Source organism: Eulemur rufifrons, chromosome 27, assembly GCF_041146395.1.
Source record: "Eulemur rufifrons isolate Redbay chromosome 27, OSU_ERuf_1, whole genome shotgun sequence".
In the NCBI taxonomy this organism is placed as follows: Eukaryota; Metazoa; Chordata; class Mammalia; order Primates; family Lemuridae; genus Eulemur; species Eulemur rufifrons.
In genome coordinates this window covers 17920436-17946059 of record NC_091009.1, presented here as the reverse complement: position 1 = coordinate 17946059, position 25624 = coordinate 17920436, and the positions used below count along the sequence as shown (strand labels likewise).

General features: G+C 35.0%; 1 protein-coding gene and 1 non-coding gene across 2 annotated transcripts in view; both read left to right on the top strand.

Annotated features, from left to right (window-relative positions):
- The window catches only part of IARS2 (isoleucyl-tRNA synthetase 2, mitochondrial), a 44930-nt gene that overhangs the window by 13298 nt on the left and 6008 nt on the right, over window positions 1-25624 (top strand). The window contains exons 12-19 of the mRNA XM_069459688.1: window positions 1464-1624; window positions 11067-11169; window positions 11838-11931; window positions 21402-21510; window positions 22523-22625; window positions 23644-23769; window positions 24431-24562; window positions 25373-25479. Of these exons, the coding sequence (XP_069315789.1) occupies window positions 1464-1624; window positions 11067-11169; window positions 11838-11931; window positions 21402-21510; window positions 22523-22625; window positions 23644-23769; window positions 24431-24562; window positions 25373-25479 (935 nt within the window). The remainder of the gene's footprint in view (window positions 1-1463; window positions 1625-11066; window positions 11170-11837; window positions 11932-21401; window positions 21511-22522; window positions 22626-23643; window positions 23770-24430; window positions 24563-25372; window positions 25480-25624) is intronic.
- On the top strand, window positions 22905-23008 carry LOC138375900 (small nucleolar RNA U13). Its single transcript, XR_011231598.1, has one exon. It is a non-coding gene; the product is annotated as a small nucleolar RNA U13 (small nucleolar RNA).

Here is a 25624-nt window from a genome sequence, read left to right as displayed (position 1 = left end):
CAATAGTTGACTTTTGGGGCAATTTTTAAATATTTATTTAAAAAATTTTTTTACTTATACATATTTAATTAAAATAGAATAGGCATAAACCAAAAAAAAAAAAAAAAAAATCAGGATAAAGTGCCACTGCCATTTTGTTTGCAGGGAGGAGTCAGGAAATGGAACATATTACTAGGGAAACATTCTAAGATCATCCCAAAGCAGCTAGGTTACATAATGTTAAGAGTCAAATGCCAAAATTACCTATTATTCCACTTAGTCTACAAATGAAAAAAAGGAGTCAAAAGTTTATCCTGTTTAGTATAAGAATTTTTACATTAAATATATAGCGATTCATTTCTCAGAAAGTGATACCAGCAACTTTTACAGGAAAGGAGTGTTCATTATTTATTGACTAGAAAAATCTCAAATACAACTATGAATTTTGTTTTTATCTACACCCCTCCTGCCACCTACCTTTTGCAAATTCTAGGCATTATTTCTCCCAGATTATGTCTCTTCCAGGCAATATTTCAGCACACATATCTGAAAGATAAACTCTTTAAAGCATCATTGCAATGCCATTATCACCACCTTAAAGAAGGAATATTATTCTTTAACAAAATCAAATATCCAGTCAATATTCACATTTCTTAGATTTTTAAACTAAGTGCAGTATTAATCAAATTGAGTTGCAGAGATGTTGCCATTTTGCCAGTAGGTGGTGCTATAAAGAGTTTGGGGAAGGGGATTTCTGGTAGTTAAGTAAGTGAGGAAACCATTTAAACTTGCTCTGAAAATATAAACATGTCTTTTATTAACAAATAGAGTTTTAAAAATGAATTTAACATATTTGGGTTTTTTGGAGATTATTACCAAACATTTTTGCTATATGTTCATCTTTTAGTAATTGACAAATTAAATGAGATCAAATGCTAACAGTTTATAACTCCTTTGAAGGGTGGAGGGAGGGAGAGTTTTTGAGGTATGGTAAGTAAAAAGGAAGTAACTATTATTTTGAGAAAACGTTTTCTGTATTGTAGAAACCATAAGCATAGTATGTAAAATCAGGTTATATTGCAATCTTTGTCAACCTAGGATAGTGGCTTATTTTTCAGCATTTAAAAAATGGTTCAAATCAAATTTAAATTGATTTTAACTGTAGTGAAGTATAATACTTCTAGTAAAGCTTTTATTGCCAGTTTTGATCTAGAGTTGAGGTAAATTATAAACTGATATAAAATCTCTTGTTAGATCCTCCAAAGGTGAAGTCTGCTTTTGATATTATTTATTAAGTTCTCTGTTGCTTCATTTTCACTTTGCTTCATTTGCTTTGACATCTTTAGTTTTGTTCTTTTGGGTGCAGAAGGCACATGAATGACTACAAACATCCAAAACAAAGAACTGTATTAGGAAAATAATGATTGTTGTAGAAAATTTGTTCTGCTTTCTCTCACTAGACTTGATTTATGATTCAATTGCAGGATTTGTTGAAAAAGGTGAAATTTATTCCTGGATCAGCGTTGAATGCCATGGTTGAAATGATAGACAGGCGGCCATATTGGTGTATATCAAGGCAGAGAGTTTGGGGCGTTCCAATTCCTGTGTTTCATCATAAGACAAAAGATGAATATTTGATCAACAGGTAGAACTTTTTCTAAAAATTTTCAGTGTTTTAAAGTGAGTTGTGTTTTCTTCAAAAATGGGAAAATAATGTGGACTATTGAGAGCTCTTTATATGTTAAATAAAATATAAGATAGCAGTCTTTTGGGGGAAGTAAAATATAAATTTCGAAAAGACTCTTTCAAATGGTTGAAATAACAAAAGCTAGATTTTTTTTCAATATTGATACTTAGAAGCAAAGGCTGTGATTTTTTTTTTTCCATGAGAATTTATTGTGTTAGATTAAGGTATGAGGATCCAAAGATGGACAGTATTCAGTGGGGTAGCCCCAGATGTGGTTTTCCTTTAGAAATTGGAATCACTTTCTTATTCTGAGTCTACTCCCCTTTTCAGTGGAAATGGTAGGGTGTTATGTCATTGGTTAGATACTTTAAAACTTAAGAAACTATAATATAGTTAAATGTACATGATTTCATTGATTATTACATTCCCAGTTATTTCTTGTTTTTTCCTTATTTTTTTTTGATTTGGAACGATAATAGATGGACATAGTAAACAATTCACAGTAGAAAAGCTTATACAGTGAAAAGTAGGCTTTTTCCTACTCCACATACCAGAACCTTTTTTGAGGCAGTCATTGTTCACAGTTCTTTCTGCATCTTTGCAGAAAAAATGAATTCCTCTGCCAACATATACACATATTTATACAAAAGGGAGTATCTCCATCTGCTGCTCTGTGCACTTTATATCTGGTAGTTTGTTCTAAATCAGTACATACAGATCCACCTCATCATTTTCTCGTAAGCTTTATTGAGGCATACTTTGCATACTATAAAACTCATTTATTGTTTAAGTGATTTGTAGTAAATTTATACAGCTTTATAGCCACCATCACAATCATGTTTTAGAACAATTCCTTTACCCCAAACAGTCCCCTCCTGTGCTTTTTGAAAGAGAAGGTGCTTAGGAAGAATATAGGCTTTAGAAAATGACAACTGAATTTGAACCCAGGCTTTGCCACTCAGTGTGTGTGAGACTGAGGAATTAACTTAACCGCTCTCCTCTTCTCAATAAATTATGGAAAAAAATGGTTGTGGGTGAACGATTATGAACACTAAATAAATGCACAGTACTTGATGTAAAGCACGGTGTTTTAGAAATGGTAGACACAGTTCATCTGTTCATTCAAGAAATGCTGTTAAACATTGAGTACGTTGGTGCTAGATGCTGCTGATAGCTGCTGTAAACAAGACTGAAAGGGTCCCTGCTTTTCATGAGATTAGAGTCTAAGCGAGTTTATCTTCTAGTAATCCTAGGGAGAGTTTGAGGTTTGTTGCTTTTTTTAACAGATGTGGAAAGGGCAATATTAATTATTCCTTTTAGAGATAGATTCAAGGTTTTCATTTTCTTTGAGTAATTTGTTTTAATTTTGTGGCTAGAATTTTTATGAAATTATACTGTAGCTTAAGTAAAGAGTTTGAGCGTGTTTTGGTAAGTATTCATACATTTCCCCAATTGAGGATCCAGTGAGGAATTGGAGGGCATGGAGGCCAGCGAGTAATGGGGTGTTCAAGAAACAGTAGGTGTAGACTAGATTGTACCTACCTTGGAGTTCTTCAGCATTGCTGTGAAAACGTTCTACTTTTCATTGTCAACATGATCTATATTCTCTAATGGTACTTTTAGGAATGCATGTATTTTAGAAGTTATAAAAAAAATATTGGTGAAAGTGGTTCTTTTGTTTTTTGTTTTTAGAATTATCAACAACTCATATTGGGTTGTTCTTGGTATGCTTTGTGTGAAGGCTCCTTTTTCAGTTTAAAAGCTAGTTTGTATCGCTGCTTCCTGGGTGATTTGACACTGTGTGGCAACATGGCTCAAAGGGAAGAAGGAAGGGCTCTGCCTTGGGCAAACATGGAGCCATAAAATAGCGCACTGACGTCATTCATAGAGGGTGCAGCATTTCACCTGGGCCTCAAGGATTAGGTAGGAAGTGGGGAAAAGTGTTTTGCAAGGAGAGAGATCAGCAGGAGCTGAAGACCCGGAGGGGAGAAGCAGAGCGTGTGTACAGGCGCACACTGGGGCTGCAGGCTCTGTGCAGCGAATAGGGAGGTGGATGCTAAGAAAGACTGGTTGGAGCAGATTGTAGTGAATCTTGATTAGTAGGTTAAGGAGTTTAAACTTTAGGCATGAGGAGTAAGAATGTGCTTTAGGAAAAGAAACTAGAGGCTAGAGACCAGGAAGTCATTGTAAGGCTGTTTCCATATTATAATTTGGAGCTAAGACTCTTTGGTGTAAATATTGTTGCTATGTTCTTATAATTTAGAGCTTGGTCAGATGTAAACTGCTAATATCTTAATACCTCTGTTAAGAATTAAAGTGATTATAGGTGAGATAAATTTACACAAGTATTGTTCAAAATTTCACACCATAGTTTTCTTTTAAGAAAAGTTCTGTAAGCCATGCCATTGTTTCTCATTCTTTTTAGTATTATAGAAAGCAAGATTTTTAGGGATTTTCATGTAAGTGATTGAGGTGGATGAGGGTTCCGTAGTAAAATGAAGAGGCCTCTGAACTCTGCACTGGACCATATGTATGTATTAGTCAGTGGAGAAAACTGGTTTAGTTCATCAATATTTTATCATGACAATAAAATGATACGTAGATTCATTGGTCAATAAGCTGGGTGAAGTGTGAGCTTTGTCAGAAAAACACGAACAAGTTTTCATTAGGTATCATTTACGTTTTATTTAGTCAATACGTTTACATGGTTACATCACAGACTCTTTTCTGTGTATCTGCCATTGTGTTGCTTGCATTGTATTAGTTCATGTCTGATTTCTGAAGCAGCAGAAACATACAGAACATTGGCCTACAGAAATGACAGACACACTTAGCCATATTGTCTGTCAGTTCGTAGGTCAATTTCCTGTATATCATTTCTGAATGATGACTCTAATCTTCTTCCATTGTTGGGTCCCTTTGGTGACATAACATTTGAATTTGAGAAAATTGTTATTAATTCTTAATTATTTACCCATTTTATAAAACAATGAAAAATTATCTTTTTTTCCCCTGAATCAAATGAGAATCAAGTGACCCTGATTTTCTGTCTTTGTTATTATGCCTCTATACTGTAGCAAGTTGGTAACCATCAAAAGTAACAGCATCTCCACTGGAAATTGGTACGCAGTCCATATGGAGTTGCTGTTACACTCGATAACTCCATTAAAAATATCAGAAAATTCCATCTGCATTTCTTGATGAAAGTTTATATATTATCTCTAAATATACTTGTTTCACAGAAGAAAATCTTGATTTATTCATGTTCTAAACAAGTTTTAGGGACTGGTAGATTTGAAACTCTGATGTTTAATTTTGATTTGAATTAGTCATGTCATTCACATTTTCATATTTGTGTTTTCTCACAAAATAATTCCATTTCTGATTTTAATACCATTGGTCATTTTCTGAATCTGTAACATCATAATGCCATTATAATTTAGGTTGAAATCTGTTCCTGGTTAATAAAAACAAAATAAACAATTTTTAGCATAAAAAAGATAAAATTTCAAAACATTGGTTACCTAGTACAGAAAAGTTGGTTAAATTTCTTTCAGCATTTCAGATGATTGTTATGAATTTAATGCTATTAGTGCGATAGTTAACATGTGTTTAGGCAACAGCTCCTGACTTCATTTCTGGAAACCAGGAGAAATTTAGTAGAAATAGGTGAGGAATTTCCAATTTAATTTCAGTGTTAGCTTTAACGACCTCAGACTTTTGCTTATGTTAATAATGACCTTTTGGTGAAAAAATTTGTGTTCATTAAATAAAGAAAAATTTCTCCAAAATTGTTTCCTGTCACCTTTAAAACATAAGTCTAGGATTAAATTCATTTAAATGAAATTCCCCTCTCCCAAATTTCATTATGTTCTAGAATTAAATTTAGTAAACAAATATGAAACATTTAGTCTCTTACCTCATTCCAATAACTTGCAGAAGAAAAGTTGTCTTACAGTCCTTAATAGTTTTTCTTATAAAGACAAAACACGGAACAGTGGAATGACAGCAGTTTCTTTGTTACTGGTAATCTTAATGCTGCATAATTTCCAATAGCATGCTAAATAAGCCTTCATTCCAGTTGATACGGAAGCTCAGAATGATTGGTTGTTATAGTTGCTCATGCTATCTAGTGGATTTTCACTGATTGAAACCTAAGAAGGAACACGTAATACATGTGTTTAGATAAGGCCTTTGAGTAAAGTACAAAGTTTTATGATGGACTTATTGCTTTGTAAAATACAGCATTAAAATGGAAGCCTATAGATTATATAGTGATAAGGAGTTTCACCTACTTTAATCAGCAGTAATGTATACTGATCTTTAGGTTATAAGTTAACTGTGTGTTTGTGTTAAATATAGGATATTAATGAACTAAAAGGAGAGTTCGTAAATTTCCAAATTTAGACGTTTTTCTTGTATTTTTTCCAGAAGAATATTTAATATCACAGAGAAATGCTTAGAAAATTATTTTAAAAAATTTTAAAGCATGGTCTCAGTTTCATTATAAAAAAAATTCTACTTTTAAGTATTTACCCTAAGAAAGGAGAGGACTAATGTCTCTTATACAAAGATATGTGTGTAAGATGTCCAATACAGTTGTTTATAAAGAAACATAATAGTATAAAAAAGGTAAAATTTAAGTCAGTTGTATAAGAATGAATATACAGGTGTTAAAAATGATAGCTTAGGTCTTAATGGTTTCCTAGTTCTCTGTGTATGAAAATCAAATGAATGTAACCCATCTATGAGTATCCTTTGAGCATTTGTTCAACATGAACTTACATATTTTTTCAAATTATCTTTTCAGATTTTGTTTGAACATTAAATTTATCGGTATTTTATAATCTATTACAGTTACCTCAAGTTTGTAGGTAACTGTGTTTATTTTTTATTGCAATTTTTGTTTTTAAAACTCTCTGCCACACTTTTTTAGAATTCAGACTACCAGAGTACAAGGCAAGAGAAAGCTTTCCCTTCATGATACCAATTCTTACACTTAAATTTTGATTTGTTTGGATTGTGAGAATATTTTTGTCTTGGAAATCTGCATTTTTATTAGTCATGAATTTTGTTATTTTTATTATTAAGTTAATTTTTTAATTGGCAAAAATCATATATTTATGGTCTTTTGAAATACATATACATTGTGGAATGGCTAAATTGAGCTAATTAGCATATGCTTATTGGGTTCTCTTTATTCTCAAATTCTGGAGTTATCTTACTGTTTTAAAAATGTAAGTAATTTGGTAGTCTGGAATCTCAAAATAGAACTGAGACTGGTGCGGTGGTTCACACGTGTAATCCTAGCACTCTGGGTGGCCGTGGTGGGAGAGTCACTTGAGGTCAGGAGTTTAAGACCAGGCTGAGCAAGAGCAAGACCCAGTCTCTACAAAAAATAGAAAAATTAGGTGGGGTGTGGTGGCAAGCGCCTGTAGTCCCAGCTACTCAGGAGGCTGAGGCAGGAGGATCTCTTGAGCCCAGGAGTTTGAGGTTGCAGTGAGCTATAACAATGTCACTGCACGCTAGCCAGGGCGACAGAGAGAGAGAGAGAGAGAGAGAGTCTCAAAAAAAAAAAAAAACCAAAGCTGAATTGCAGAACATAGTGTTTATTAAAGTAGGTCTAGTATACTTTTTTTACTACATGATGTTTTTATATTTCATGGCATAAAGGGAAGCAAGTTTTGCTGTAAATACTAGTGTGACTTGCTCTAGTAATGAGGCAAAGCTGCTTCTCCCCCTTAAAAATATTTTGTATTTCTTTTGGATGCATTGAAAAAAAATTTTTTTATTCCAATTCATATGCATATGTGATAAAGAAAAACTATTGGGCTGTTTTCTTGGTAGTCTGTACTTTTATTTATGACAGCTTTTTTGAAATTGGATTGTTAAAAATTACTGCAGTATGGCTTTTCATTGGTGTAGATAACACTGCGTAGTTAGGCTGTTTCTCATAAGTATTATTAGGTAAACTGAAAGAAAAACAAAACCAAACTTTCCTCTTCACTAAAATAAGAGACCTTTATGAGTTTTTAAAAAGTATTTTTAATTTGCAATTTTTTATAATTTAATTTGTAATTTATAATGTAATTTAAAACATTTAATACATAATTTGCTATAATTTTTTATATTAAAATATTTTGTCATATATCTAAGTGAATTACGAATATCTTTATAAGAATGAAGCAACTAAAATGAATTTCAGTTAGACTAGAGGTGTTTGACTAAACTTGGTGAGATTTTACAGTTGCCTTGATAACATGCCAAAGCAAAATGGGAATCTTTGTTGTTTGGTGCTTTTAATTATAGACTCAATAAGATACTTAAGTATAGTTAAATAATAATATATGATTTTAAAATGTCATTGAATTATTTTATATTTAAGCATATGAAAAAGATGAAAATGGATCTGCAAGTATCATCTGCAGTCCTAAGGTTACTTTTCTTTAGTTATTAGGACTTTTAAGAATAGAATTTTTTACCTAGTCTTTGTCACAGCTTTTCCCAGTATTTACAGAAACGGAAGCCCAGAAAAAGAATCTGATTTATTCCTGTCATTATCCAGCAAGTCATAGGCAGGGTCCGGTCTTTGGACTTTGTGCTTGCTCTGTCAACACACTAATCTCCTGAGACTCCCTGGCTCCCCAACTTCATCTCTGATTCACACTCTTTATTATGCATGGGTGGTAAGAGGCTTTTTGCCATTGCTTAGCAAACCCTAGAGAACAGAAGTGTACGTTCAGTTTACAGTGCTTGTCTTTATAGATGAGTTAGAGAGGCAGAAAAGAGAAGTAAAAACAGCACTGAACCGTGATTTAGCAGACACAATTTCAAGGCTTGGTTCTAACTTCCTTACTTGCTTGGCCTCCTGATTTAGGGAACTCCAAGGCACAGAACAGTCGTATGTCAAGATCTACTAACTACATGTATTTTTGTGAATCCAATTAGAGAGTGCTTGTAAAGTGCTTTGAAAAGTATAGTGTGTGGCATACATATAAATGCTTTTTATTACTAATAATATTAATCCTAACATCTCTACCGTATTTGCTAAATTAATATAAAATTTGAACCATTTACTTTGACTTCTATGTTTATCTGTTAATTTCCAATATATTTGAAATTATTTTACTGTTATATTTTAATGTTTACCTAAACTTGCCAATCTAATGATAATATTTTAAAAAGGCAAAGTGACATCCATTTTTTAGAATCATTCTTTTTTGTTAATACTTTCATAATTGGTATGAACAGCATATCTACTGTAATCATACATGTGTGTAAATGTACTTTGCTAGTATCGCTTGCCTTTTTTTTGTTATTTTAGGATTGTTCTTCTTTTAGACATTAGATTTATTCAAATTTTTCTATATTAATATATTCATATTTTCATAACTGATAAAATGTTCTGTGTAAACCATATAAAGTAGTAATGTGTAACTAAATATTATTGTCATATAACTGGGTGGTTTTTAAATACAGTTTTTATGGTCTCATAACACAATATCTTTACTGTTAAAGTCCATCTAAAATGGGTGACTATCTTAGAAATACAGACTTGTGCCCATTTTACATTCTTGTAAAACTTAGTGAGATCTTGCTTTTGTAAGGTATTTCAAATTGCAACTTGTAGAGCGTATCTCATTTATATTACCCATTTGATTTTTGCTTTCCACAGCAATTTTCTGTAAACACTTCATTTATCTGTGAGTTATTAGACCCAGAGAAGTTAGATGAGTGGCCCTGTGTGGTCATGATCAGTAAGACACGGAAGCAGATTAAGAACTTGGTGCCCTTTCTGTCTACCACTCTGTCCCTTTCCATTGACTCTCGTGGACCTGTAGTTAATTCTTAGTTATTTGCTTTAATGGACTGTGGTAGAAAGGAGGATAATTGGCTTTAGTTATATATATTTTAATCTTTATATATTAATATGGATGTGTGTTTGGTAATTGGTTGACATTAATTTGACTAAGTTTACCTGACTTTGAAGAATCAGTTTGAATAATTAGCTACTGCTTACGTAGTATTTATTAAAATGTGCCAAGCATTGTTCTAGGCATTTTATATCTATTAGCTCAATTAATATTCATAATAAGTCTCTTAATGATACTGTGACAATTTGCATTTTACAAATCAGGAAGTGAAGATACAGAAATGCTTAGTGCCTTCCCCAAGGTAACGTGGCGAGCAGGTGGTAGAGCCAGAAATTAAACAAAGCTGTCTGGCGCCAGGGTCCGTGTGCTTGGCCATTGTATGTATCGTGACTAAATGGGAAGCAACTAGAGGAGGCTGTAATGTCAACAAAGCTGTAATAATAAGTTAAATATTATAACAAATTGAAAGTATGTTATTCCTGTGAGAAATTTCAGTATAAAATTTTTCCTGAGTTTAATTTTCAAATAATTTTTATCAGTGTATAGCTTTCCAAAGATACGACCAATGTCCTTATGCATTTGATATGTATTCATTGGCTTTCTGTTGTGTGTTCGGCACTGTGCTAAATTTTTCATGTATAATCTCAGTTTGCTGTCATTCTGAGGGAAGTATCTAGGATCACAAATGTGAGTTCCATTAGGTCAAGGATCTCGTCTGTTTTGTTAACTGCCCTGTCTCCAGTGCCTAGAACCAAGGACATTGGAGGTGCTCAGTAGTTTTTGAACAAGTGAGTTAGATTGTTCTCCTTAACAAAGGGGACAGCCAAAACTTAGAGAAGTTTTTGTACTTGTGCATAGACCTATAAATAAAAAGTGACAGAGTCAGAATATAAGGCTGGGTGTCTGCCGTCAAAGTCCATGCTCTAGCATGGCATTGCCCGTTATGCAGATGGATTTGGACTTAGTCCTGTAAGCAGTGAGGAAGCCCCTGAAAGTCGTCTAGCAGAGAATTAGTGTGATGAAAGCAGTTTTAGGAGTGCATCTATTTCAAGATGTATCTTGTTAAAAAGATGAGAGTAGGGAAAAAGTCAGACCATTGCATCAATCCAGTATTGAGGCAGTGAGGTTGGACTAATGGTGTCACTGGGAACAGTTGTGATGCTTCAAAGGTAGAGCTGACAGAATATATTGATTTAATTTGGGCAGAAATTGGAGGAGGGAAAATAACTAGGGGGTTTTGAGTATAAGTACTTGGATAGAAAATAGATGGATAGAAATAGGGAAATCAGTCACTGAAATGGGGAAGTCAGGAAAAATCTTTTTTTTCTTTTTTGTAGTATGCACGATCAATCTGATTTTATTTATATTGAATTTAAGATGGCAGCCAGCAACCAAGCAAGGAATTGAAGATGTACCACTGAAGTTTGAGGAAAAAATACGAAAAATATTCTATTTCTTAATTTTAAAATGTTTGTTATTCATCGCAGTAGTTAATTGAATAATTCTGCCTTTTCCTCTTGAAAAAGCCAAACTATTGAGCATATCATCAAACTAGTGGAACAACATGGCAGTGATATCTGGTGGACTCTTCCCCCCGAGCAACTTCTTCCAAAAGAAGTCTTATCTCAGGTAAATTCCGATTTGTGTTTAAGAGCCATTGTGTGTATTACACAACTTAATAGCAATATGAGGTTTTCTTGGGAGTTAAAAAGTGATTATGTTATCGTGTAAAGTTTACAAAATTTTTTTTTAGCCATAGCTCCTCTGATAACCAAAGTTAAGGAATCTTATTCGCTGTAAATTAGAAGCTAAGGCAGTTTGAAAGCAGGTATTTTGATTAGCTGCATAAGCGTAGTGTTTAATGTAGCAGTGGAATGTGAGAGTCATTTTGTTATTTTGTTGAGGGCCAGGATGGATTTTGACTGATTCGGTTGCCTAAGCAGATGTGCTTGTGCTGATGAGGGGACAGTGCCTGACATCGGTGCGTCAGGACTTTGTGGGATCTGCAGTGGCTGATTGCATCCCACACTAAAAAGTCCACATTTAAAGTTAATTTCAAGAAAATAAAAAACAATTCGGATCACATTGGTAAATACGTGATTAAGTGGCCACCATCACTTTCATGTGCAAATGGAGGGAATTGTAGTTAGCTATAAAACGCTTAAAAATGTTCTAGATTTCATTAAAAATGTGAATTTAATGGTTGTATTTCATTTTCCTAAGACTTTTTGGGTCCAATGTTTATTGTACATATTGTGATCTTTGTGTATTAAAATGCTTTTATATGATTTTATCAGGTTGGTGGTCCTGATGCCTTAGAATATGTGCCAGGTCAGGATATTTTGGACATCTGGTTTGATAGTGGAACTTCATGGTCTTCTGTTCTTCCAGGTAATTTTTAAAAATACATAGGTGCCAATCAAGATGTTTTGAAAATATAGAATTGTTACTTAGAAGAGATCTATAATCAAAAACTTTATTTTTTTCTTTATTTGGAAGAAGATCTCCTGCTATGATATACTTTTAGAATTGGAAGAACCCTTGGAGTTAATTTAATCCAGTGATTTGCAAACCTTTTTTGTGTTTCTAAATGAAATTTTATTTAGTACTGTAATACATAAGATAGATAAAAATGGGAATTTTCTTCTTTCTCTCAAGCAGCTCATTCTCCTTGGCCTACTTGGCAACTGCGAGGTACCCAGTTATGTGAAAAAAAAAAAAAAAAGGTTGGGAATCACTGAAATAGTCTGACCCCATCATTTTTCAGATGAGAAATGAGATTGAATTAGAATCAAACTAGATAATGGTCACATAGCTTAATAGGTAATGTCAGACTAGAACTCAAGTACCCTGGTTTTCCGTTCTCATTTTTCTATACTATGTTGCTTTTTGTGGCCTTTTCTCCTCACTATACAGTTGACTAATTTTATACTTACTCATAGTTAGGGTACGTTTTTGATTCATTGGATAAAGAGAAAGGAGAGACATTGGGCAGGAATTAGAAGGGGGTAGTAGGAGAAGGCACACATTAGAGGATGTATTTCTATGCTTAAGAAGAAATATCCTTACGGATACTAAGTGAAAAGTTAGAGCTAAAATGGAGAATAAGCCTCGTCATCTCTATGAAGGTAAAGAAAGGGATGAGATGTCATGGAAATAGTGATGAATCAGACCGTTCCTCACACTCCTACTAAGTGCGAGCTTTGGCCCAAGAGATCCTGTTTGCTTTCTGGAACAAGGAAATGTGGGGAAAATAGCTCGTTCCTGCAGCTGGCCATTGTGAAAGGGATTGAAAGGGATGGTTCTCAGTTTTAGTTGAGATACACTTCTTACACTAGGCGTTACTAGTGAGAGGACAGCAGTATGATTCCTAGTAGGTAAATATATTTCCTTCAGTTTAGGAAATTTGAAAAACAACATACATGTAAATTCACGTTTATTCTCTGTTACAGCTAAAATAAATGTGCACAATAATTCATAATGACCAAATTTAAGTTACATATTTTTATAGTTTTTGTGTAGTAATTTTCAGAATTATTTCATAAGTTTCTCCCAGTGTATTTGAGAGAAAATACTGCAAGTTTGGGTACTTTGTGTCCCTAAATTACAGTCATGCACCGCATGATGATACTTTGGTCAATGACAGACCACGGATATGATAGTGGTCCCATAAGAGTATAATACTGTATTTTTACTGTACCTTTTTTATGTCTAGATATACAAATACTTACCATTGTGTGAAAGTTGCCTGCAGTATTCAGTGTTGTAACCTGCTGTACAGGTTTGTAGCTTAGGAGCAACAGGCTATGCCATATAGCTTAGCTATTGTAGGAGACCATACCATCAAGTTGGCGTAAATACGCTCTCATGTTCACATAATGACAGAATTGCCTAACAACACATTTCTCAAAATGTATTTCTGTCGTTAAGCAATGCATGACTGTATATTACAAATGTAGGCAAATAATACTACTCAAGGTAGGGTAGAGCAGGAAAGAGAGTTTCCTGCTCCCGTATTTGGGGCAGCTTCCTGAATTTCAGAAAACAGTATGCCAAATGTGAAACAGTGATGTGTGATGTACTTCAAAGTATATTCACTGCTTCAGCCTTCGTGAGAGTTAATGCTGCTAACTTTGTTGCTTTTTAAATTTCTGACAGTTTTTTACATTACTAAGTGCAGTAAGTATAGCTACTGCTGCTTGCTTTTGGTTTTTGTTTACCTGGATTATCTTTTTCTATCCCTCACTTTCAGTCTATATGTGTCTATACAGGAGAAGTGAGTTTCTTGTAGGCAGCATATAGCTGGGTCATTATTGTATCCATTGAGCCAGTCTATATTTTTTAAGTGGGAAATTTAATCCTTTTACACTCAGGGTTACTATTGGTGATGTGTGAGGACTTATTCCTATCATTAATTGTTTTTTGATTGTTTTGTATATTCTTTGTTCCTCTCTTATTGTTTATTGTTGAATTTTGATGGTTTTTTGTAGTGGTAACATTTGAGTCCTTTCTCTTTCCCATTTGTGTGTCTGCTCTACCAGTGAGTTTTAGACTTTTGGGTGTTTTTATGATGATAGATACCATCCACATGTAGGACTTTTGTTTCCAGACATAGGACTTCCATAAGCATTTCTCCTAAGGCTGGTCTAGTGGTGATGAATTTTCAGTTTCTGCTTATCTGGGAAAGACTATATTTCTTTTTCATTTTTAAAGCATAGCTTTGCTAGGTATAGTATTCTTGGGGACCCCAGGGTAGGATGGAGTCTGGTGGGGTTTGAGCTCTTCAAAATGGCACCATGCTGCAGCTGCTTAGGTCTAGTTGGGGGGTGGGATCCACCATAAGTTGTCTCTGGAACAATGGTGTTGCATGGACTCTAGACAGCTCCCTATATTAGTGCCAGGGCCCACAATGGCCAGGGGGCTGTCCTGTGGGTGGGACTGCAGGAGCCCGTGGTGGGAAAGTGGACCACTGGGGATCTCTTTCTTTTTCCCCATCCTGGGGATTTTCTCCTGGCTCCCAGTTGACCTTCGCAGTGCTGGCTCTTCACTTCCCTCTCCTTCCATGCTTCAGAGCTTGCCTTTCACTTCCAGCTGAATTCCAGTGTCCTCTCTCAGATGCTTTGTTCAACTCATGTATTTATCTGCTCACCGTTTTGGTTCTTCTCTGGAGGAGGCAAGTGATGGGTTTCTCCAGTCAACCATCTTGAAGGCCCCCCTTCCAGAAATTCCAGAGAACATACCTACTCAATAAGTCATTTTTCTTTCCCTGTCATACTTAGGCAATTAATTCAAAGATTGAAAATTAATTTATCATTTAAACATGTATCATGTGTGTGCAGGAACCTGCCAGAACAGGAATAAACTACATTCACAGATACTACACAAACCCAATCTTCAACTGTAGTTTCTGCTTTTTCACTCAAATCTCATATTCCTCCCCAGTCAATCAATCAACAAAAATCTTAAGAGAGACCAATAAGAAATGGGCTAATTGGCTTATATTTTATGCTTTTTTTCTTCCCTTTTATTTCATGATAAAAATTTCAAGACAGGCAGAAAGTCAAGGTACTAAGTGAATTCGTAGTTTGAAAAGCCATAAAACAAAGGTGACAATTCCTTTTTTTTTTTTTTTTTAAAGAAGTCATCTATTTTCCCGTGAAGTCTTACTGTACTTTTCTTTCTTAAATGGTTTGCGTCAAGTCAAATATGAAATGATTCAGTGATCGCATAATTTCCTTGAGAATACATTATTGCAAAATAAAAGCAGCTTGATTTTGAGCTTAATTTTAGCTACCAGTCTTGCTGAATTAACTAATGTTTAATGAGATAAATTTGGTCATTATACAGTATATACAACTGGTTTTACTTTCTGCTGATAGATTTTATAGCAGTGAAAGAGATTTGGCTTGCGAGTTTGATGTTGGGTCAAGTACATGTTTCATTGTGAGTTCGAGAAATTGAAACAAAAACTTTCTGAAAGGGAAGGCCTAGCATTTTAAGTGAATCATGGGTAATAAATTGTGCCTGCATATCTAAAACATTCTTTAAACATTTACCAAAGGCGTTATTACAATGGTTAAAAAATAATGGTGTGGGTGTTTTTTTAGTAGACTTTATTTTTTAGAACAGTGTTAGTTTTACAGCAAAATTGAGCTGAAAGTACATAGTTCCCACACCCTTCCCCTCGACATGCATAGCCTCCCTTACTACTAACATCCCACCAGAGCGATGCATTTGCTACAGTTGAAAAACCTACGTGGATACCTCCTTATCACCCAAAGCCCATAGCTTACATTAGGGTTCACTCTTGGTGTTGTACATTGTAGTATCATACAGAAGAGTAACACTGCCTCAAATTCCTCTGCTCCATCTTTTCTGCCGTCTCTCTCTCCTAACCCCTGGCACCCACTGATCTTTTTATGGCCTCCATAGTTTTGCATTTTCCAGAATGTCATATAGTTGGAATCGTATAGTATGTAGTTTTTTGAGATTGGCTTGTTTCACTTAATAATATACATCTAAGTTTCCTCCATGTCTTTTCCTGGTTTGATAGCCATTTTTTTTTAAGTGCTGAGTAACATTCCATTGTCTGGATGTACCACAATGTATTTATCCATTGATCTACTGAATTATTGTTTTAAAATACTTGTTCTTCTTCATTTCTGATTTTTTTTAAACAGAGAAATAAATTGAAGTAAATAGAGAAAAGAGGTAATTTTTTTTTTTTAAATAGAAACTTGGATTTACAGCTTAGGTTTACAAATAACCTTTTTTAAAAAGTCACCCTTTAAGGACATATGCAATACTACTTCAAAAACGGCCTGATTTAAAAAATCAATAATTATATATTTGGCATACTTTTAGTGCTTATTTTTGGTTTAAGTTGTTCTCAGATGTCACATAGATTAAGCAATAGTTTTTCCCTGTTTGTACTAGTTCTACAATTTGCCTTTTTTTTAAGAGACAGGGTCTCACTCTGTCACCCAGGCTGGAGTATAGTGTGACCTGATCATAGCTCACTGTGACCTCAAATTCCTGGGCTGAACCCATCCTCCTGCCTCAGCCTCCCGAGTAGTTAGGACTGCAGTCATGCGTCACCACACCCAGCTAATTTTTTAAATTTTTTGTAGAGTTGGGGTCTTGCTGTGTTGCCCAGGCTGGTCTCAACCTCCTGGCCTTAAGTGATTCTCCTGTCTCATCCTCCCAAAGTGCTGGGATTAAAGGTGTGAGCCACTGTGCCCGGCCTGCCTTCTTAGTTAAATGTAATCTTACTCAAAATTCATCAATTCAGCTAAGGTGAACAAATTTAGTAATGCAATCATAGATTACTCAAGTTTTTTTGCTGGTTTCTCTTTGATGGTATTTTTTTTTATAGTTGGTTTATTCTTTAAATTACTAACATGCCTAAATTACAATCTTAGAGGTATTGAGTGTAGTTTATTATTCCCTGTAAATATGAATGCTTGTAATTCTCCTAAGAGCTAAAGTTACTGTAATAGAAATATTAACTTTTTACTACATGGTTAATTGCTTCGTTTCCTGTAATTTTAAAATTCTAAACTCACTACTACATCCATAAGAAAGTTACAGTTTTGGTTTTGTTTTTGTTTTTTACTATGAGGTCCATGCAGGAAAAGAAAAGAGGGTAAAAAGTTAAAAAGAAACAAAAAAATTGGCACCTTTTCTCCCTCTTGTACATTGCTGGTGGAAGTATAATTTGGCATAAACTTACTGGAAATGTTACCTCAAATGTTATCTGAGGTTGTACAATAAATCTACAGTATAACATTAACCATTATCAGCTTTGAAGTAGTTTCTATATTTTGACCAAGTAATTCTACCTATAGGAATCTCTCCTGTAGAAATAACTAGATCTGAGTGAAGATTATATGTGAGGATATTCATTGCAGTGTTATTTCTAGTAGTGATTTGAAATAATAGCTCAGTATCACACCGTAGAAAACTGATTCGTGTATGGTATACATTCATGATAGAGCGACATACAGCCATTACGTCATGTTTCTGAAGAATATTTATGGGCATGGAAAGTATTATTTAAAGGCATGTTAAATTTGAAAAAGTACACGCAAAATATCTTAATTTTTTTTTTTTTTTTTTTTTTTAGACAGAGTCTCACTCTGTTGCCCAGGCTAGAGTGAGTGCCGTGGCATCAGCCTAGCTCACAGCAACCTCAAACTCCTGGGCTCAAGCAATCCTCCTGCCTCAGCCTCCCGAGTAGCTGGGGCTACAGGCATGCGCCACTATGCCCGGCTAATTTTTCTATATGTATATTTTTAATTGTCCATATAATTTCTTTCTATTTTTAGTAGAGACGGGGTCTCACTCTTGCTCAGGCTGGTCTCGAACTCCTGACCTTGAGCGATCCACCCACCTCGGCCTCCCAGAGTGCTAGGATTACAGGCGTGAGCCACCGCGCCCAGCCTAAAATATCTTAATTTTTAACAAACTCATGTCCGTGTTGATATGCATAGACAAAATCTTGGAAGGTAATAGCTAAAATATTAAAGTAATTATCTCTGTGTAGTGGGAATATCTGTGATTCTATTTCCTAAACTTCTCACTATTTTACAGATTTCCGAAAGTGAGAAGGTACTTTTGTTAGAAGAAAGACACATCACTAAAAATAAACTTGCTGGAACAGGAATTTTGTGTGGTTGTACAGTAAATCTAGTTTAACAGCACTTGAGTTTGTGCTTTGTATTTCTCACCATTCAACACTAAACTACTTGTCTTCGGTTTTGGAAGTTGCGGCAAGCTTTATGTTTTCGTTCCTGTCCAGAGCTTTGCTATCCCCAGATCTGCCCCTCTCCCCGCCTTTTTCCTACTGATTTGATGCACTATCCTAAAAGGCTCTTATGTCTAGAAATTTTTGGTGTTTATACTTCCTTTTCCAGAATGATATTTTGCTTCTTATCCAGTTCCCACAATTCAATACATATGAGAATGGGAAAGATAAGAACATTGAGACCTTACACTTAAAATGTATTAGCTAGAAAAAAAATTTATTAGCTGTTTTGTTGTGATATTGTTAATGGATTGGTGTCCTCTTATTTTATTAGGGTGTTACAACATGTACTTCTAGGGCAGGATTAGAGACCATGTATGTATTTTTAAAAATAGTTTTGTACAAATAATCGTGTTTTTGCAAGTATTCTTTCATATAAAAGTCTTTGAAAAAATATACCAGGAAGACTCTTTCTTGATTCTCTCAATGATATATCTTAATAGTAATTAACATTTGCTGAATGTTTACTACATTGTAAGCATCGTCCTAAGCATGTACTTCTTTAGTCTCTACCACACCCTTATCAAGTAGGTAGATATTGGTGTTATTCCCATTTTGCTAAAGAAGAAACAGAAGCACAGGAAGGCTACACTAAGGCCCCCCAGCTATTATAGATGTATTCATCAAGGCTTGGAAGTAGTAATTTCTCCAAGATGACAGAACTTTGCTTTGATTCCATAGTTTTGGACTGCCAGTGATCACTTTACTAGGGCAGAAGTGTAGGCACTTTTCAAAATAATGAAAAAGGTTAGGGATACTTCTTACTATTTCATTATCTACTCATTTCAGAAAAGAATTTCTACCAGTGTTCTGTTACATAATCATCTCACTGAATGATATCTATAACGTGGTCACCAGAAGGGAGTTAACATTTTGCGGTGGAATGGGGTTTGAGTGCTGGCACTATCAAAGTTTACATGGTTACAAGGGGCCACAAGTCAGTGGAGGAAGAAGAAAAGTAGGATATAATAGATGTAGCATTCGGATGTTGAGGCTAAAACCTTTGTTTCTATTGCGTATGCATTTACCTTTTTATATTGTCTCAGATGCTTCTGACTGCATGGACTAGATTAAACTCTTTATTTCCCCCCTGATAACACCTATCCCAGTTCTTTCTTATTTAACATAAAATCCGCTCCGCTAGATGTCGGCTCCAAGAGGGCAGAGACCACATTTCTTCAGTTTTCCCCCCAGGGTCTGACACAGCGCCTGCTTTGTAGTTAGTGCTCAGTAATATCAGGGAAAATAAACTGGTTTGATTCAGTTATTTTAATTTTGTCTCCCCACCTCCACCCAGATAATCTTTCTCGAATAAGGATTACAACAGTAAATCTTCAATATTAGCATGTAAGGACAAATCATCATTTTATAAATAAAAGGGATTATGGAGCTGCTTAGCGTTGTGAGTTCAGATTTAAAATAGGGACGTAATCTTTCTCAAAGACCTCCTGTTCCCTTTTCTTGTAAACCTTTTTATTTTGAAAAGTCACAAAGTAGTATAAAAAATTACTACATGCACTTCACCTAGATTTCCCAAAGTGAAATTTTACCACATTTGCTTTATATATCCTCTTTGTGTATATAACACATAGAGAAAATGCATCTTTTATCTCTAAATAATTCAGTGTGTACCTCCTAAAAACATGGACAGTCTGTCTGTTATGTAACCTGTATAAATATCAAAATCAGGGAATCAACACTGATTCGATACTGTTAACTGTATACAGATCTTATTCAAATTTTACCCAGTAACATTCTTTATGGAAAAAAAAAAAAGAAGAATCCAAGATCCAGTCTAGGACCTTATGTTGCATGTAGTTGTCATGTCTCTTTCGTCCTCCTGTTCTTTGTCTTTCATGACCTTGACACTCATGAAGGTGCAGGTGGTTTATTTTGTAGATGGTCCCTGTGTTTGGGTTTGTGTGATGTGTCCTCCTGATTAGATTTAGGTTATGCATTTTTGGCAGGAAGATCACAGAATGGATATTATATTTTTTCAGTGCATCATTTCAGAAGTCACATGATGTCCATCTGTCCCATTGCTGGTGATGTTTACCTGTGAGCCCTTGGTTAAGGCGATGTCTGCCAGTTCTCTCTTTTGTAAAGTTACTTCCCCTCCTTGCCAGTAGTTTTTATTAGTAAGTATCTTGTAGGGAGATACAGTAAGACTATGGAAATATCCTGCCTTCTCAATTTTCACCCAGTAGTTAAGCCTCCCTGATGATTCTTGTCTGAAATGATTGGTACTTATGATGTTTACCAGATGGTCCCTTATTTTATTATTAACTGTTGGATTAACTGTTGTTAAAGTATCACTCAAGTCGCTTACGTACATGTCCTAACGTGAGATGAAATTATTCATATGGCTTTTTTTACAGTTTGCCCATTTTTTGACTGGGTCGTTGTCAAATGAAAAGTTAATAATTTGACCTTTATAATAATTTGACCTTTATAATTTTTTTGTTCAGTTGTCACGATCAGGCACATTTAAGTAGTCTGACTTCTTGGTTAAGAGCGTGCACTTCGGTGCCAGATTGTCAAGGTTCAGAAACCAGCTCTACTGCTCACACCCTGCACATCCTTGGGCAAGTTCCTAAACCTCTCTGTGCCTCAGTTTTCTCATCTGTAAAATGGGGATAATAATAATACTTACCTGTATTAGAGTTATGAGAATTAAATGAATTCACATATAAAGTTATTAGGTGCTCAGCAAGTGTTTGTTGAATTAATAAAACTGTATTTTATTTTCATAGAAGATTTAACCAGAAATATTGATCTTGATAATTATAATGAATCCACCCTTAGGTTAGGTAGTGTTTTAGTTAGCTGTGGTTTGGGAGATGATACTCAAAGATTTGTCTGCTTTATCTTGATAATCAACTGGCAGTGGGGTGACAGCTCCAGTGAGTGCGGTGTAGTCATAGGGTAGAGCATGACACAGACATAAATGATGTGATTACTTTTATTATTTCAATACTTTGATACACTCTCATTTTTGTTTTTCTACTTTAATTAACTTACATTTCTGTGTTCTTAAAAAATATTTCATTTTGAGGTACTGACCAAAGAGCGGATTTGTACTTGGAAGGAAAAGACCAGATTGGGGGTTGGTTTCAATCTTCCTTATTAACGAGCGTGGCAGTGAGGAAAAAAGCACCTTTTAAGTAAGTATTTACACCTCAGCCAAACCTCTGCCGAGTCCTTGCCGATGTGTGAAGCACTATGCTGAGTGATACCGTGTGATGAAGCAGTACCCTTGATTGCTTATAGTCTCCTGTGGATTAGAGAAATAAGAATTTAAGAGAAAAAGAGAGAGAGAGAAAGGAGACAATACAGAGGTAGAACTCTTGTGACTGATACAGGTCGTAACTCCTAGAAGAGAAGATCAGCATGACTGGAGTAGCTGGAGAAACCTCTGTGGACCTAGATCTTTTGTTGTAGTTGGAGAGAAGAGGAGTTTATTAATTTGCGGGCAGATGAGGAGGTTGGCAGACTCCCATCTCCAAGTACCAGTGTCCTCTGGATCGTGACCTGTGTTCAGACTTGAGGAGGAGGAACGTAGGGAAGGGTATGCACAGTGGCTCGTGAACCAAAACATTCCTTTATGAAATGCCTATTTATTCAGTTAGGGATTATTTAGTACAGATAATTTTTTTCCTTCAAATGTGTAGGCAAAAGTGTTAATCAGAAAGATTTTTAAGTAGCTTAAGATTTTTGCTATCTTACGATGAAAACCCATCCCAGAACATTTTAGATGTTTTTGTTTCTTTTGTGATGTGTTTTTAAAGACCGACAGAACAGCAGATACCATTTTTTTTGAAATTGTCTTTTCGAAAATAATTTTAAGGTGATAATCTGCTCTTTTTAAGATACATTTTTTTCCCCGATTTGTTTTAATGATCAAAATCAGTACCTATTAATAGCAGAAGCTCAGGAAATAATTTCTTTAGTGAATGAAAACACCTAAGGTTTTCCCTTGATTAAGTAGAGAGCTGACTAATGATTATGGAAAGTAAATAAGCTGTTGACAGTTAGACTTTCAAGAAAAGCTTTCAGCCCTAATCTGTCAAGAAAAGTCCTATTTTTGTATCAAACTAAGGTACTCTTTTTAAAGCTATTACCATCTTCAAAAAGATAATTGTGTTTGTCATTAATATAACTGATTTGTCTTATTAGGACAGTGGTGGTTCATGGATTTACCCTCGGAGAAAAGGGAGAAAAGATGTCCAAGTCTCTTGGGAATGTCATTAATCCTGATGTTGTCATCAATGGAGGACAAGTAAGTGGTTTTCTAAAACTTTATTTTATTTTTGTTTTAAAGCTGTTAAGTTGACAGCCAAAGCCCTTAATATAGTTACTTGAATGTAAAAATAAAAACTATCTTTTATATTAGTAGAGGATGCCATACCCTGTTTTAAATCTAGACTCGTAACACGATTTTAATAAAAAGGGAAGGGCTGGGATTGTGGCCCTTCTCACTCATTTCAGGTTGAATCTCCAGTTAGGTCCTGAATCATACTGTTTCTTTTTTAACTGTCTGACCTTTTAAAATGTGTAGATCCTTTTATGGTTCGTAAGTGTGATGATCAGGTTTTCATGCTATTGTGTGACACGTGCCTCCCTCAAACCTTGTTACAACGTTGGCACATTACCTATCTGACATGGAAAAAGAAACGTATGAACTGTAATTTTACAGGTAAGTGGAAATGATATAAGACAAAATGAGATGAAAATTTCTAAATGTGTGTTTCATTGTTTTATTCTTGGAAATGATACACTTTAAAGCAAGTCATTCATGGACATCAAATCTGAGGTTGCTGATAATTTGGGGGTTTTTTTTGTTTTTTTGTTTGTTTGTTTGTTTTTTTGTTGCTTTCATAAAAGAAAACCATGTGTCTGGTTTTTCACTCCTGTGGCTTTTTACTGCCCTCCCACATCCTGTGATCATTCACTGCTTTGTGTGCAGAGTTGCTAGGGAATGTTGGTAGGAAAGCTCTCCTGCTTCCCTCTCCCTGATCAGAGACTCATCGCTGTTACAGATGGATGTGGACAGGACCAGGGAAGAGCTTAGGTATTAGCCTCTGGGCCTTGAACGAGATCGCAGAGCGTGCTTTTCCCTCCGCGCGTTGTGTTGTTTTTAGATGCAGCCTGGTTTGAGCCTCAGTTCACTGCAGTGCTGGTGTAGCTTACACTTACGTTGTGCTCGACCATTTCTGCACAGGAGCTTTACCTGAAACCTCTGTTGGGCTACTGGAATTGAAAGCCATTCTGTTTATGTGTTTTCCCTTCATGAAAAGGATCAAAGCAAAGAGCCTCCCTACGGTGCCGATGTCCTTCGCTGGTGGGTGGCCGAGTCCAATGTCTTCACTGAAGTGACAGTCGGTCCATCCGCGCTCAATGCCGCCAGAGATGATATTAACAAGGTTCGAGTCATTATTCTTTCCAGTTCTGAATGAAAAGTTTTACTAAATCGTTGTTTTAAAAAATGAGGCACATTTTGTTTGGCACTGAAATACTGAATGAAAGTGAGTTTTCACATGTTGTGGGCATTTTAAAATATCCTGTGTTCATTTATTTCTTTAAAAACAGTAATAACACTAATAACTTTATATAATGTCCTTTTATATTTTATTATAATACATAAAATGTAGCATAATATGAAATATTAATTTTATATACTTTTATGTACTCAGCGACTTTTCACATTTCTTCCATTTATCTTTATTTTCACCTGTGAGGCAGATCAATAACATTATTCTCACCCACACACATGAATAAACTGAGTTACTAAAAGGTGATTTTCCCTAAGATTATAAAGAAATAAAATGAAAATTCAATCTTTAGGCATAAAATCAGTGGTTCTTTCCATAAGTGGGCTATTGGACTATGGGAATGAGAGGGGTTTTTTTTTTTTTTTTTTTTTATTTGTAGTCATATTTCGGAATGATATGATAAAATATCCCATTAAGAAAGTGACAAAGAGTTGGATGAAACTTAATTATAGATTAATAAAATGACTTTTCAGTGAAAATTGAAAACCTCATGCATTTTCTTAAACTGCATACTTTTTCTCCCTGTGAATAGCTTAGGAATACACTCCGCTTTCTTTTGGGAAACGTGGCTGATTTCAACCCAGAGACAGATTCCATCCCTGTTAAAAATATGTACGTCATAGACCAGTATATGCTGCACTTACTGCAGGATTTAGCAAACAAGGTAAGCATGATTAATAAGCTTTTGGAAAATAGCAGTGTCAGCACTATTGCATGTTAAAATTTTAGTTTCATGCGAGTAGAACATAACTTGCTAGAAATAGTAACTAAACTCTTGAGCAAAGTTATACTTGCTAAATTCCACATGTTTCCAGGTTGGCCTTAGGTTTAAAGTGTTACAATATCTTTACTAGGTTCTCAAAAGACTAGGCAAGACCTTGGTGGAAACAGTCGTCCAGGCTAGACTTTTTAAGATCAGCCTTATTTCTCCAACAAGAAAGAGTCTTGTATCTGCAGATGTATCCCTCATAATACAGTATAGAAATAACTGAAATGCCTCTTCCCATATGTTTTATATTTGCTCATTTATATGTGGACACAAATAATTGTGTTTTCTAAAAATTGGAAAGGTGTTTTGCATCAGGGTCCCTTAGGTCAGAGGTGTGTGTGCTGATTTTTGTGTAACCAACAATAAATGAGGCATAAATGAGGGGACAATAATGAATTGTTGGTAACCTCCTCTCTTTGCTGTTTTAAAAATGGTGTGATTTCATCATTTTAAACCCAGTCCTTTCCTTGATGAATGGTCTTTTGTGGTTCCCAGAGTAGAATAGTCAGTATTTTCTGAGCGTAGTTGAATTTGTTATCCAGCAATAACCTTTGGGAGATTCTCAGGAATTCTTGCGTATGGCTTGTTTTTTTTTATGTGCCTGCCTTTAAAATGTGTTTTTAAAGGAACATATTTTCCTCGTGATGACTTGCATTTTCATCTGCCTGTCCCAGCTTCCTAATTTATTCTGGCTTTGTTCCCTAGATTACAGAATCATACAAACAATACGATTTTGGAAAAGTTATTCGGCTATTACGAACATTTTATACCAGAGAACTCTCTAACTTTTATTTCAGCATAATCAAAGACAGGTATGTACGACTAAGCATACTTAACAAATATTTCTTGAGTGTCTACTGTATGTCTGGCCAATGTTGGGGGTACAGCGATGAGCATGGCGGGCAGCATTGTGTTGAGATGGGGTTCTCGAGTCAAGCCTGATTAAGAATGTTTGCC